We start from the raw sequence: 14264 nt of genomic DNA, 5'->3' as shown, positions 1-14264 counted from the left end.
GGCCAACTGCACCTCTGGCCACAATCTCAGGAGAGCTCCTTGCCTCGGAAGATTGATTTGGAGCAATGGGCTTATCCCAGGATTACCCAGAACTTGAGATATTCAGTGTCAGTAGCTGGTTCCCACAGTTGAAGCATCTGTATCTTGTCATTTAATTGGAAAAATAAACTCTGGGTTTTGGCCAAAGCAATATCCCATGTAGGGAGTGGTCACAGTGGCAGGACTGCAGTAGGATGGGTGAAACAGCATTGGCTCGAGTGAAAGTCATCCTGCAGAAGGTTTGAAAAACATTTCTGGAGATAGATCCAAGCCATTTGCCCGCCTTTGGCTGGAGGTCTGACCAGGTCAGGAGCACTTGGGAAAAAGCAGGTCAGTCAGGATGGTCAGCAAGTTGCAAAATATGTCACCAGTGTGGAGTGGGACCCAACCATAACGGTGGGGGAGAAACCTCAGATTTGGAGCTGGGGTGCTCAGTGGCAGTGAGGCATCCTATGACCAACTAAGTTTGGGGTGGTCATGGGGCAGGATTGGTGTTTGCTTATGTGAGAGGCATTAGAGGAAATTATTTGGGGACCTGTGGACAGCATCTGTAGCCTTCAGAATTTTCTCAAGGAAGGTCTGGCCACCTATGAGGGCTGGCAGGTTCTAAGGGTCTATTTATTGTATGACCAGGGAGGCAGCATGTCCTGCTCTGTTACACTCTTCCAAGGGTGTTCCCCCCAGCCCATGGCTCTCTGTGGGACTGAGGGCTCCAGGAGAGCAAAGCCCTGCGTGTGGGCAGCTGCTGTTGGGGGACTCTGGTTGTCAGGGGCTTTGATTTTTTGGGGATCAGCAGCACCTGCCAGGTTCTGACAAAAGCTCAGCACTGCCTTGGCCTCATTCTGGCCTCAAAATAGGACTGATTGGGCCAAGATCAACACCCACCTGGCAGGCACTGTGCACTGAGGTCACTGCTTGGGGAAGAGGCCGTCTTGGTGTCTGCTGGCTCCTTCTCCCTTATGCTGGGAGCAGCAGCAGCAGGGAATGGCCACGTTGCTCTCTCTGTTGGAGACAGGCAGGAACAGCCAGTCCAGCTCCCTCTCCAAACTCCAGGCTTTGCACAGCAGGCAGTGAGGGTGATTGGTATCCTCTTGCTGGGATGTGAGGTTCGGTGGGGAATCCCAAGGGGGTACTGCAAGGGACTCACCCCCAAGCTTTGCATTTGCACTCTTCCCTTTGGGGAGAAGCCTGGGGACACCATGGAGGGGCTCAGCTCCTGCACAGACCCGGGCACGTTGGTTGTCATCGGGGCCCCATAGTGATGCTCCTGAGGGTTTGGTTTTTTCATTATGGTTCAACATTGCAACAGCAGTTCTCGGCGCTGGTGGTTGAGGCTCCACTCCCAAGCAAGGAGTGTTGTAGGGCACCCCCTGTTTGCGTCCCGTGCTCCTCTCAATGTTTGGGATCAGCCCCCTCCACACTCAGCTGTGAGTAGAGGGATCCTGGCCAAAATGAAAGGCCCTTTCCCTGTCTCCGGCCCAACCGTCCCTTTGGCTCTTGCAAGGAGCAGATGGAGCTTTGCCAGGTTCCCTTAACGTGCTTGGTCAGCCTCATTCCCCCTGACCTCCTTCCCAAATTTGCTGTCTCCCAGCACTGCAAAAGGGGTCCCTTTGTGGGTGCCCCACACAGCAGCTCTCAGAGCTCTTTGCTGTTCTGTCTTCTGCAGCCCTGAAAAGTCAGACAAGTTCAAGCTGCAAATAATTTATTAAAACCAGATGTGCTCACTTGGAGCTGCCATGAGGAATTTCAGGGCGCTCCAGCCTTGTGAAGACCAGCGTTGAGATCCTGGCCTTCCGCTGCGGGGGCGAGACAAGGCTGGGGGCTGCCCAAAGAGAAGTGCTGCCTTCTGAGCCTGTTGCCTCTCCTTCCTGCCTGGCCTCCCCTGGAGGGCTCCTGGAAAGGGGCAGAGAGAGAATCCAGCCATTTACAAGAAATTTTCCTTTTAGAAAAACACTTGCTCTGCATGACTCAAGAGCAAATTGGCAGAACTGGCCTGCAGAGTGGGGAGGGAAAGCAGCTGGAGAGTAGTGGGAGGACAGTACATCCTGAACAGCATCTTCCTCTTGCCAGAAGTGGGTATAGGACCACAGAGCAGAGATCTTAACCCTGTTCCCTGGCCCTTTGCAGCAAGAGCAGCATGGTCCAGTTGGCCCCGAGTGCTTCATTTCCACCTCTGCCACTGCCTTACCTCATAGCCACGGGCACGTTCTCTTCCCACTTCCATCCCGCACCAGTTTTTTTAGCCTAGAGGGGTTTTGGCATCAATCCCAGCCAGTCTCCTGGGTTTGGGTGTGAGTGCGTGGATTTTCAGGATTAGTGGGAGCTGGGATCAGCCAATGCTGAACAAAGCAGGTTTGGAGTCCTGATCCTGATGTGGACCTGAGCCAAGAGCAAGGCGGTTGCCGGCAGGGCAGCGCGTGCTCGTGGTTCTTATGCAGCCGGAGCTTTCAGTCGGGAGAGGGCAGGGCTGAGCAGAGCTCTGGATTTTTTTCTTCCCCTGAATGCAAAGCAGAGCCAATCACCTTGTAACTTTGCTGCTGGTCTTCCCCAGGGCAGCACAGGGGGGAATGGGAGATCTGGCCTGAACATGAGGCTAAATCTCCCTGTCTTCATATTGCTGCTGCTCACAGCATCTCTGCATTTTTATCTTAATTCCTGTGTTTTTATCTCCATCCCAGTATTTTAACTCCATTTGGACCATGGCACTGCTCTGCACCATCCCTGCAGCCCAAGCAGGGAGGATGGGAAAGCAGCTCCTGGCCAGGGTGGCCTGGGGGATGGTAGCCTCATCCTACACTAGCGGGGCAGATGGTGGATAACCTCTATTTTCAGGCTTTCCTGAATCAGCTCAAAGCACTTCAGCCACCCCTTCACTGAATGTGTTTGGAAATGAGTAGCAACAGAGTGAGTGAAACACAAGCTGCAGCTGAAGGTGGAGGGAGAAAAAGACTACAGTAACCCATCCCAGGAGGAGATCCAGGCTGGGAGCACAGAGGAGCAGGGAACAGCACACAGAGCTGGTGGTAGCATGCAGCTCCTCACCATCAGCACATGCCAGCAGCTTCTTCTGGCCTTCACACCCCCATGCAGCTAAAGCATGGAATGGGGGTGTGTCTCAGGCCTGCTCCCAGAACAGACAATAGTGTCCTTGTGGCCAAGAGCCTGCTCCTGGGTGTGAATGTAGTGAGGGGAGGCCGAGCTGCTCTGCATTTGTTTGGCCTTTTGCCCCCACCCAGGGTGATGGCCAGGGGGCACCCAGCTGCCCCTGAGGGCAGCACTGGGGCCAGGGAGAAGCAGAGACCACAGGGAGAGCCATGTGCAGCTGTGGAAAATCAGTCTTGGCGCAAAGATGCATCAGCATGTGGTAGCAAAGCTTAGGTCCAGGCTCACTGGGTGTCAGGGTTGTGCCTAATTATGCTCCCACACACTCCAGTCTCCTGTTCTCCTCCAAGCTGTGAGTAGGAAGGTTTAGTTTAAGGCTGCTTGAGCCAAGCTTGCGTAGCACCCATAAAACAGCATCCTCCAGCAGCAGATCTCAGGCAGACAGCAGCAGCGGTTACAAAGCTCACACTGTGGGTTTGCCAGGTCACAAACTGGGACTGGCCCATTTCGTAGAGGGAAGCTCATTTATAGCATGACTCCCAAATGCGAATGTAGGAGGCAAAGCATCCAGTGAGGCAGCCCCTTGGTGAATCTTGATCCTGAGGGTGTCAAGGTGTGTCCCTGCATGTGTGGGCACCTGCCTACCCACTGCAGGACAATGATGATGCTGCTGATGCTACTGAAGCACCATTGCTGCCTCTCCTGGCCCAAATTTGTCACATCATCTGAACTGGAACAGGGGGCTGGAAATGATCAATTGCAGCAGCAGGGAGGGAGCCAAGCTCACTCAGTTTGGTTTCACTTGCACTCACTGAGTTTGACTTCAGGCACAGTGAAGGTCAGGTCAGGTTTGCAGAGTAACCTGGGGCCTGGTGACTGTTCATCTGAGGAAGCAGCCCTGGCTCCTAGGGGATGCCTGGGGATGGTCAGCACATGCCTGTGGAGGAGCAACAGAGTGAGTTGGGCCCCAGCATTCCCCACTCCAGATACAAAAAGACTCAACATCTTCAGCTGCCACCATCCTTTTAAATTTTCTGTTGTGTATTTTTGTAAAGCTGACAAAGCCCAGCCCCAAGAAATTAAAGGAGCTGAGTTTCTTCACTGCTCAGGGTGGTTATTGTGGGTGACAGAGGGGAGACTTGGGTGTTCATGGGCTGGGGAGTGAATGGGGGGCTGTGACCCACAGATTATCATAAAGAGAAAAGGTGTTTTTTTTTGTGTTCTCGACCTTTATGGCTTCTAAAGGGCAGGTGCTATTCTACAGGAAATGAAGGACAAATCCACCTCAGCTTTCTAATTTACATTCCAGGACAAGATCAATATCAGTAATTAAGTGACTCAGTAATTTTCAGCAATTCCCCCTCTGATGCAGAGATCTCACTGCTCTGAGCTATGGAATACACCCTTCCTCCATCTTTCCTCATCCTGTCTTGTGTCATCTCTGTGCAGCCACTGCAAGAGAGCTCATGCCAATGCCCAGAGCAGAAAAACAGTAAAAGCCAAGCAAATCAGTTTCTTAAAACTTATTTTAATATCCATATCTCATCTGTTGGGTAGAGCCAAAACAGTCTGGCCTGGTTTAAGTTACAAATTCTTCATACACTTTAAGTAAATGAACAGTGTGGCAATAGGGTCTGTTATTGGAAGTGAAACCCATCTTAACAAGGGAAGTGTTGCAGCCAGAATTCTACCAGGGTTCTTCCCTGCTGTCAGCCCCAAAAAGCCGTCACTGTCCCCTGGCCCTGATTGGGTGTCACACAGCAGGAATAGATGCTTTTGACACAAAACTAATCACACCCACAGAGATGCACACACTGGATGGCCAAGAAACAATGGGACCAGGATAGAAAAAAACCCTTTTAGAATTCTCCCCGATGTGGACAGATACCAAATCAGTTTCGGCAAATGGGATGAAGCACCAACCCTGATTTCTCCTGACAGAGGCTTAATAAACATTGTGAAGCTCCTTGCTGGACAATTAACTTCTGGCTTAGAGCAGCAGGCATGGAAAGGGCTAAGAGAGGATGGCTGAGGATTTAAAGATGCAGTATTTTTGTTCTTTGTATAAAACACTACAGCAGTTTAGACACCACCCTAAATGCAGCTGCAAGGGAGTAAATCCAATTAAAAGCCCAAGAGTCACTACAAAAATAGTAAGAAAAATCAAAGCAGCAGAGTTCTCCACTTCCCTGGCCTGTTGCTTAACTCCAACAGACTGCTCCATTTCTTAGTTAACAAGTTCCTGATCAGGTTTAAGCACAGTATTTGCAGATGATGGCTTACAATAAGGCGGACAAGTGGCAATTCTGAGTGCATGATGGAGAACAGCACTTGCCAGGAGATGCCAGTGGGGTAACAGAACCACCCAAACAGCCCACAGGCTGCCACAGCTCTGGGTACAATCCTGGAGCTGTCCCACAAAGGATCTCCCAGCCCACAGCGGGCCAGGGACTGGGTTGGGAAGTGCGCACAGGGTGGTTTGTTTTTTAACCAGCATCCCGAATTGCAGTAGTGCAGGGCTCGTCTCCCCCCTGGGACAAACCCTGCTCCTCAACACTGCATCTTTAAATATTTCTGGCTAAGAACTCCCGCCACATGTTAGGAGCACTCCAACCTGGCTGCCACATGTTCAATTGCTGCGCTTTTTGTGTTTTCAGTTTTCCTTCTATGTGGGAGGGAAAAGGAAGCAGAGTGGGAGGCTCCCCACTACACAGCAGGCAGATCCAGCTGAAGGTACAAGACCCCTCCACGCAGTTTACAGGAGACAATAATTAGGGTGTTTGCTCCTTTCAAGAACATTATCTCATTCCCTGCCATCTGAAATTGGATGCAGTGATGGCAGCAAGTTTCATGAGTCAGCAAGTTTGAAAACTGTTGAGGGAGATTGGAAGCTTTGCTGCCAAGTCACCCAACAGAAAGGAGCAGACAAGGCTTCAGCTTCAGAACACTCTAACATGAACAAGCTCAATAGAGAGCTGTGTGGGCACAGATCACACCTGTGACACCTGAGCCGTGCTTCAATCCCCACTTGCTCTCTGCCTGCCAGCCAAGATCAGGCTCACAAGTGTGGAAAGCAATATGAGCATGATGGGCTGGGTCTGCAAAAACAGCAGCACTTCAACACATTAAAACAGTGCAACCGTTGGGAGAGCGATGAAGCAGCAGCTGAGACCTTGTGGCAGCCTGAGCTGTGATCCACTCTGATCATAGAGTGACGCAGGCCTGTCCTCCCAGGGCTTCACCACCCTCCTGAGAAGGTGAATCATTCCTAAGAGGCCGTCCCAAAGGAGCAGAAAGCTGCACCAGCTGCAGAATGGACACTGCCACATACCTGCTAATACGGGTTTCACTAAGACCAGAAAACTGTTTTCTTCCAAAAAATTGTTATTTTAAAAAAATTGAAATTAATTAGGGGTAAAACACTAACTCTAGTGCCATGAACAGGCAGGATCAACTTTTTTCCCCTCCAAAGGGCAAAGAGTCATATACCATCCCCAGCTGAACCTTGGTGCTTCGAGCTTTTCAAGGAGATGTTACCTAAACTTTATTAAAAGAAAAAGAACAATGTTTAAATATCAACACTGGACTAGCCCAGTCTTTTTTCCAAAGTCCACATTCTTCATATGAAGCACACACGGCGTCCTGGATTCCCCAAGGCTGCATGTTCAGAAGTTCACAGTACATGGAACCATGTCTTTTTGTTTTTTTTCTTGAGTTTCCCCTCCTTGCTCAGAGCAGCCACGCTTTTGTGGTCACTGACTGGATAAACCTCAAGCCATCTCCTATCCACATGGCTCGGCCTAGATGCTGAAGGCTTTCTTGATGAGAGTTGATGTTGTCATGCTCTATGGATGGAAAAAAGCAAGAGAAAAAAGCACCTGGTACAGGTTTCTTGAGACCCTTGTGGATTCCTCTGTTCCAAAGGTGTTTCTGAAAGTCTTTTTGCCGGTTTCTCAAGCAGTTTTTGGCCTATTATTCTGTCTCAGTTTGAAGAGCTGTTATTGGATGATCCAGAGGTTGATGCAATTGCAGCTCCAGCTGGGCTGCTTGTGGATACAGATTTGCGGATGTGAGGCAGCAAGTAGGGGTCACAGGCCAGCTGCTGGACATCTATCCGGTCCTCCTTTCGATAGGCCAGACACCGCCGGATGAACGCCTGCAGCACCCCAAAGCCAAAGCAAGAATTAGTTTCTATGACAGAAACAGGAAGATTTTGATTCTTTGGGAGTGGGGCCAATGTGACAACCCCAGTGCCAAAATTCCTTCCCTATACACAGCCTAGCTCTTGCACTAAATCTCATTTTGGACCAGGAGAAGCATGGGCAGAGGCACCCAGTGTTCACTGCTCAGCCTGACAGCTGCAGTAATCATGGAATCACAGAATGGTTTGGATTGGAAGGACCTTATAGCTCATGTCATTTCAACCTCCCTGCCATGGGCAGGGACACTGTCACTAGACCAGGCTGCTCAGAGCTCCATCCAGCCTAGCCTCGAACACCTCCAAGGATGGGACATGCAAAGCCACTGATGACTGTGTGATAGGTGAGCATTAAACACAGAACTCCTTCTGGCTTTATGAAAATCAGGAGGCTGGAACTGCCTGTGCTGCCTGAACCTCAAGCAGATTTACCTTTGCTTCTGGCGTGACTACTGGTTTTGGAGGGAACTGCACCTCAGTAGCTTTCAGGATTGTGTTCTCCTGCAAGATATCCTGTTGTGACTGGTTGTGACCGAAGGGCTACCAAAAGAAAGAAAAAAGTCGTTAAAGGTTGGTGACAGGCATAAAAATCCCATAGCTCTACTGCTTATCATCACCTGACATCAGCATTTTTCCAGGCAAGCAGCCCACAACTGCTGGGAAGGTGCTGCGGATACCAGAGGACCAGGACACATTGTGTCCCGTGCTCAAATGAACAAAAGGGATCAAGCTGGAACATGTCTGGCTTGCCCAGTAGGGATCTCCACCTGCTTCCAGACCTTGTGGGTCTGTTAGACCATTGTCATCCACCTGAGCTAGCAGAGATTCACCCACTCATCTCTGCTGGGCTGGTTCCATGTGTCTGACTGACAGCACTGAGCAGCATGTGTGAAAGCCCCAGTTTTCACAACATTTAGTTACCAGGGACTCCTGAAAACAAGAGCCCATGGACTCCTTTCCCTTCTCCATCCTATCTTTCCTGTTGTCATAAAGCTGACAAATCACCTTTTCCTGATCCACGCTTTTCCCTTCCAAAAAAGTCATCCTAAAAACTCCTAAGTGGGTCTACTTTCTTTCCCCCCCATAGCACTTGCAGCCATCAAGACCAACAAAGACTCAGGGCATGGAAAGTGTCACAGACAAGACCAGACCAAAAACTTCAGATGACGAATGACACACCTGTCCTGCCCAAAGCAGCCTCAGTGGGAACATGCCCGGTGGAAAGAGATGTTCTGCAGAATGTCTTTTCTGAAGGAAATGCTAAAGGTAGAGCACAACACAGCCTAGTCTATGCTCCCCACTTCCAATTAGCATGCACTCTGCCCTGGAACTGATGGCAAGGAGACAAGGGAGCACATTCTAAGTCTGTGGAGAAGGAAGCAGAAGCCTGGGTTGCCTCCCAAAAGGTTTGGGAAACACCACTAAGAAAAGAAATTAAACACCTTACCTTTCTGCCATATAGACACTGATAGAAGATGACTCCCACTGACCAGACATCAACTTTATTTGAAATCTTTGGAGGTTCTTTCCCGACCACAAAACATTCTGGTGGTAAATACCTGATTAGAAGGAAGTGTTAAGAAGTTATGAGCAGCAGCTTCAAGTATTTTCTATGATTTCCTTTGGAACAGAAAATTCTATGATGAGATACTGGCTTGGGACTCAAGGGTCCCATTTCATTCCTGTGCATCTCTGGGCCAAGATCACCAATGCCTACTCCTTCTGGGAACAGTGATCCCAAGGACTCTCCAGATGCTTGTGTTCTGAGCTAGTCAGCACAGTCAGTTTCTTTTCACCAGAGCACGTAAAACAAGCCCATTCTCTTTTACCTTCAGAACTCATAATTGCTGTTGAAAGGGCTTGGCCAACAATTCCACAATGAAAAGCACACAGCCAAAATACATATTTCTAGAAATACAACCCCATATGCCATGCCCCAGTTAAAGACATTCAGCTTCACTCAGGGTACAGCTAGTTTAATTTCTAGGAACAAAACAAAGCTGTACAACACAGAATGGCCCAACAAATTTTCTGTTGCCCATGGTGACAGTTTGCAGCTTGCGTGACATCTAAGAGTCACACTCGGTGGCACTCACCAAGTATCTGATCTCAACCAAGGGTGATACAGTGACACTTGGCACAGAAGATAAAGAATTGGTGAAAACATGTCATTCAAGTGAATAGACAACACCATGAGATTTTTCGAGAGCTAGCTAGGGATCTTCACCTCCTAATTTCAGAAGAATACTCTTTTTATCTCCCTGATGCACCTGAATTTCCAAATAGGTACAGTATTTCCCTTGTTCTTGCTTAAGATGCAAGACGGAGCCACTCTGGATTGTGAAAGAGCAGCCAAGCCGCACTCCAGAGCTCGCTATCTCAGCAGCATAAGCAGCTTTTCACCAGCCTTTTGAATATGAGCTGGTTTTCAAACACTGACCTGTTGAACAGTAAAAAGCTGCCAGCCTCAAAAAGAGCCGTGTGACAATAAAAGCAGTTGCCAGGGTCTCAAACCTCCAGTGTGTCAAGCTAATAGCAGCACACACAGAGAGCTGACGCACTTCCAAAGCTGTTTATAAACTGTTCTTGATCATAACTTGCAAGTGCCCCAGGCATTGCTTACCAGTAAGTACCAGCCCCCTGTGATGTCAGCTCCATGCCATCAACTGAGTTGTAGCTGTCATCGTCCATGATTTTGGAAAGTCCAAAATCTGTGATTTTTATCTCTCCACATGCAGTACCATTGACTAGAAGAATGTTACCTAGAGAGAGGAAGGAAACAGCCCTTAGGATACACATTTATCAAGAATAAAATTGCATTGAGCCCTGCACAAGGACAAGGGACCTACAGTGACCTGCACCAGATGTTTTAACTCTCAAAATCCTGAACTTCAGAAACAACTCAGGGACTACCAAGTGCTAGAGCTGATCTACTCATCTTGAATGACCTAGTGACCTCATATTGCTTGGAGCCTCCAGATCCTGAGCCCTGTTAGCCAAATGAACTTCAAGCCCAGGCTTTGACCCCTCTTGAAGATCTTGTTGGAAGGGCAGGTCAAAAAGGAGGATTAAGGAGAGAAGTACACATACACAGTTATGACTCATTCTGCCCATAAGTTTTGAATTGCCCTGTCTTCTCAACATGCCAGAAATTTTCTCCTTCCTGACAGTGACTTTCTAAGCTCAAAAAGGACAATGACTGCTTAGGCAAGAGTCTTTTATAAACCCATCAAGAAGTCAGATCATCACTGTTTTTCTCCAAGCCAACAATAAAGTAGCAAAACTGTGTGTGATGGCAGCAGATGAATCACAGCTCTAGGCAGCTGCAGGCAGAACCCAGACAACTTGGGAACAGCCGGGGAGGAAACAGGGTCACTACAACCAGTGCAACAGCACCATCTCCCGTACACATTCCTCATGCTGATGCAACAAACCACATCACAAACCAGTTACACAATGCTGATGAGGTGCCACCAGTACAGGGAGACAAGCTAGGGATAACTGCCCAAAGAGATGGATGAATTTACTGGATTAGGAAAAAAGCTCTGTAGCCAATATGCATCATCGCAAAATGAAGCATTTCCATTTTCTCCCTTGTGGCTCTGCCCCAGCAGTAAAAGGAAAATATACAACACCATTTGGGGAGGATCTTCTCCACGGCAGATGTAACTGAATTAACTCAAAGGCAAACCTGAGCCATCTGACTGTGCGTCCTCAGCTTTGGGAGCTGACACACAATACGAAAAAACAAACATTTCAAAATTGGCTTCTGCCATTAAATTATCAGCCAGATGATTACAGAAAGAATAAGCCAGAAGAATGGGAACATGAAGCACACCAGTAATTGTGGGAGACTTTATGAAGCAATAACAAGCTCTTGAAGCGGAATACAAGCAGGACATTAAGAAAACTAACACAGCCATTTGGTGGTTTAAGGTCTCATTCTTGAAAATGTTACACCTCCTTGTTTTACATGTTACTCCTCCTTGTTTTATGTTGCAATTCTGGCAGAAAACGCCCTTTACACATTTTCCAAAGGTTCTATGCATTTTACGTTTTTTTTTCTTGCTGCAAGTTAGCTTTCCCAGACAGCCCTGTCTTCTTTCTGCTGGTTTGAACAAAGGAAACTGCCTCATATTACCTGTAACCCATTACATTTCCTTAGCATCCTTAAGCATGCCAACACAGCATACCTGGTTTAAGGTCATAGTGTATGATGGGAGGTTTGATTTCATTTAAGTATTTTAAAGCATTCACAATCTGCATGATAATGGATCGTGCCTCTTTCTCCGACATTAGCTTGTGCTGTTTCAGGTAGAAGTCCAGATCATTCCCCTCACAGTATTCTAACACTGTACAAAACCTGAAAGAAAAATAGGAGTTGTTACAATTAAGGCACCTGATATAAACCAGAACACTGTTACTGCTTGTCTGTAACTCACCCATTTGGCCAATATATTAAATTAAGAGTCCTTCAGCCTATGAATCCCTTTCTAAAAGTAAGCTACCAGGAGCACAGGCCTCAATGCTCAACAGTACAAAGGTCTGAGATTCCCCATTAAAGACCCAGAGGCTGAAAGCAGTATCAGATGTGGCATTTGCCCAGGGTCAAGAGCAGGATTTACCAGCAAAGCACCACATCTGACAGAATACACCACATTAGTTTGTGAGCTGGAGTCTCCAGAAAACCAGTGTATGCTGGAAGTACACCTTGATTATCTCTGCAGTAAAGTCTAACACTGGTGTGGACACCTTCTGGACTTTCCTGAAAAGTTTTAAATACTTTGTCTTTAGTGAATTGGTCAAACCATGGGAAAGGACAGAGCAACACAACTTACGAGTCAGTATCCAGTGAGAAGTAGTCATATAGTTTAACTATTCGAGGGTGATCCAGTTCTTTGTGAATTCTGTACTCTCTACATGCATGTCTGAAAACAGCAAAGTCTGAGCATTAGTCATACAAGTGACTTAATTCTAATAGGGAATCCAGACACACCACACAGCATCCAGCTCCAATCAAACCCATGCACATTCCTCAGACAGCTTCAGACAAATCAAGTGAAGGAGGAACTGCACAGAACAGCTCTTGAGAACCACAAAACTCCAGTGCAGCTCCAACCCTAGCAATGCTACATAACTTATCTTGATTAATGGTACTGCTTGCCAAAATAGAATAGCCTCATAAATCCTTAAGAGATTCAAGACAGCTGAATACAAAAATCAGCAAGTTCTAGAATTCCATGATGCTTAGCAGCCTGATTTCCAGGTTTCAAATTCAGATTAATTTGTCCCAGTGATTTGTTGGGGAATTAAGAACACAGCTTTATCTTGGAGAAGGCTTGGCTGTCACTCTGCAGAGTTATCTAACCCATGGCATTAGGGAGCAAGAGCTACCAACAGCAAAAAGCTTCCAGTAAAGAATTTCTTCCTAAGAAGAAATTAATTTATTTTAACCCTGCTCTCTTTCAGGCTGAAGCCATTCCTCCTTTGTCCTGTTACTCCAGGCCCTCGTAAATAAGTTTATTTTCATCTTTCTTGCAGGCTCCCTTCAGGTAGTGGAAAGCCACAATTACGATCACTTATTCTAGAAAACAAAGGGAAGGGGGAGGCTTCCAGAGAGCACAATGCAGGTATGTACCTGAAAGATGGGGAGGAAAAGCTGTTTCCCACGGAACTGCTTGAACATTTCAGAGAGAAGCCACTTCAGCGCTTTTCTCACAGAGCACTGATGCTTTAAAATGCAGAGGCACAGGGCTTATACAAAACTTTGTGTGCATATGCACATATTTAAAATATTTCTAATCTGACCAGAACTTTTGCAAGTAGCTACTGGGATAGAAAGTGGCTTTTGAAATGCAGCAAAGATAGGAAAAAAATTGGCAGCCTGTTCACAGGCACTGGATAACCAAATGCAGGAGGAATTGGGAACGTTGCTGGCTGCTTTACAAACTCACTTACTTGTGATAGTTTTCTTTCTTCTCATCCCTCCAGTTTTTATTTAACTGGTGTATTTTCACAGCTACATATCTCTGTTCTGTTAAATCAAATGCCTGCAGAGAGAAGAGCTGAAAATCAGTAGGAATCACAGTCTGAAGTTAATACTGCAAAAGCAGACAAGCTCTAACAAACCAATATCCCCACCCAGGAAATCAACATTAAAACAGTGAGGGAAAAGCAAACCCACATTTTGATTTAATATGTTGCACTAATGAATGCAAGCAACTTTGAAAACAACTGAATATTCTGCACTTAGATCTGACCTTCGCCATGGGATCTAACTCACACTGCATTGATTTTGGCATTTTACTACCAGAGTTGCAAAAGGACCAGGAAGACTAAATTACTAAAATATAGACAGTTTTTATACTGGGAAAGACCCTGCTATTATTCCCCCAAGTCCAAAATTCATTTTCTACACTTGAGTTAATAAAAAAGAACCCTCAAAATACAGAAGATTTTTCAATGCTTTGTTTCACACTGGTAGCTCAGCTCTCCAACTTAAAGCATAATGTTTCAGCATATATAAAAGCTGGAGAATTCAAGAATTTAGCAGAGCTGTGTGATCCTGTGCTTTATCCTTCCCTCCACTTCTTTATTATTTAAACAGTCCTTAAAGAATGGACCTCTGAAAATGCACTCACGGAGCAATGCAGAAATCTTCTACCTTGCCTGAGAGCAGCAACAATAATATAATGATTTCCAGGTCAGGACAAAATGCTGTGGTAAGTAAACAGGCATAATGTGTGTTCATCTCAGAAGTTGTCTACTTAATTCCTAATGCTTAATAGATTGGCCAAGAGGAAGGGCTAAGCACTTCTCTGTTTTAATAATAGTTACAACTCTTAAGAGCAGGCAGGTAGGAAATACTCATGCCCTCTTGCTTTCATCTGTGGAGCCAAAACTTTCTGCTTAGTCAGCAAAGCAG

At 46.9% G+C, this 14264-nt stretch overlaps 1 protein-coding gene and 1 long non-coding RNA gene across 8 annotated transcripts in view; both read right to left on the bottom strand.

The window, feature by feature from the left end:
• Positions 1–1724: 1724 nt before the first annotated feature.
• LOC143695759 (uncharacterized) lies at positions 1725–4072 on the bottom strand. The gene is made up of 2 exons (XR_013185291.1): positions 3954–4072; positions 1725–1932 (listed from the first exon to the last, which is right to left on the bottom strand). It is a non-coding gene; the product is annotated as an uncharacterized LOC143695759 (long non-coding RNA).
• Positions 4073–4649: 577 nt separating this feature from the next.
• TLK2 (tousled like kinase 2) overlaps positions 4650–14264 on the bottom strand; it is a 43017-nt gene continuing 33402 nt past the window's right edge. For all 7 annotated transcript variants that reach the window (XM_054649435.2, XM_054649442.2, XM_077190746.1 and 4 more), the window contains 7 exons: positions 13298–13389; positions 12178–12267; positions 11533–11702; positions 9963–10101; positions 8787–8898; positions 7772–7879; positions 4650–7297 (listed from right to left, as the gene is read on the bottom strand). In XM_054649435.2, coding sequence (XP_054505410.1) covers positions 7124–7297; positions 7772–7879; positions 8787–8898; positions 9963–10101; positions 11533–11702; positions 12178–12267; positions 13298–13389 — 885 coding nt within the window. In that variant the 3' untranslated portion in view covers positions 4650–7123. The remainder of the gene's footprint in view (positions 7298–7771; positions 7880–8786; positions 8899–9962; positions 10102–11532; positions 11703–12177; positions 12268–13297; positions 13390–14264) is intronic.

Source organism: Agelaius phoeniceus, chromosome 26 (assembly GCF_051311805.1).
Source record: "Agelaius phoeniceus isolate bAgePho1 chromosome 26, bAgePho1.hap1, whole genome shotgun sequence".
Taxonomy (NCBI): Eukaryota; Metazoa; Chordata; class Aves; order Passeriformes; family Icteridae; genus Agelaius; species Agelaius phoeniceus.
The sequence above is the reverse complement of the archived record's forward strand: the minus strand, read 5'-3'. Positions and strand labels throughout refer to the sequence as shown.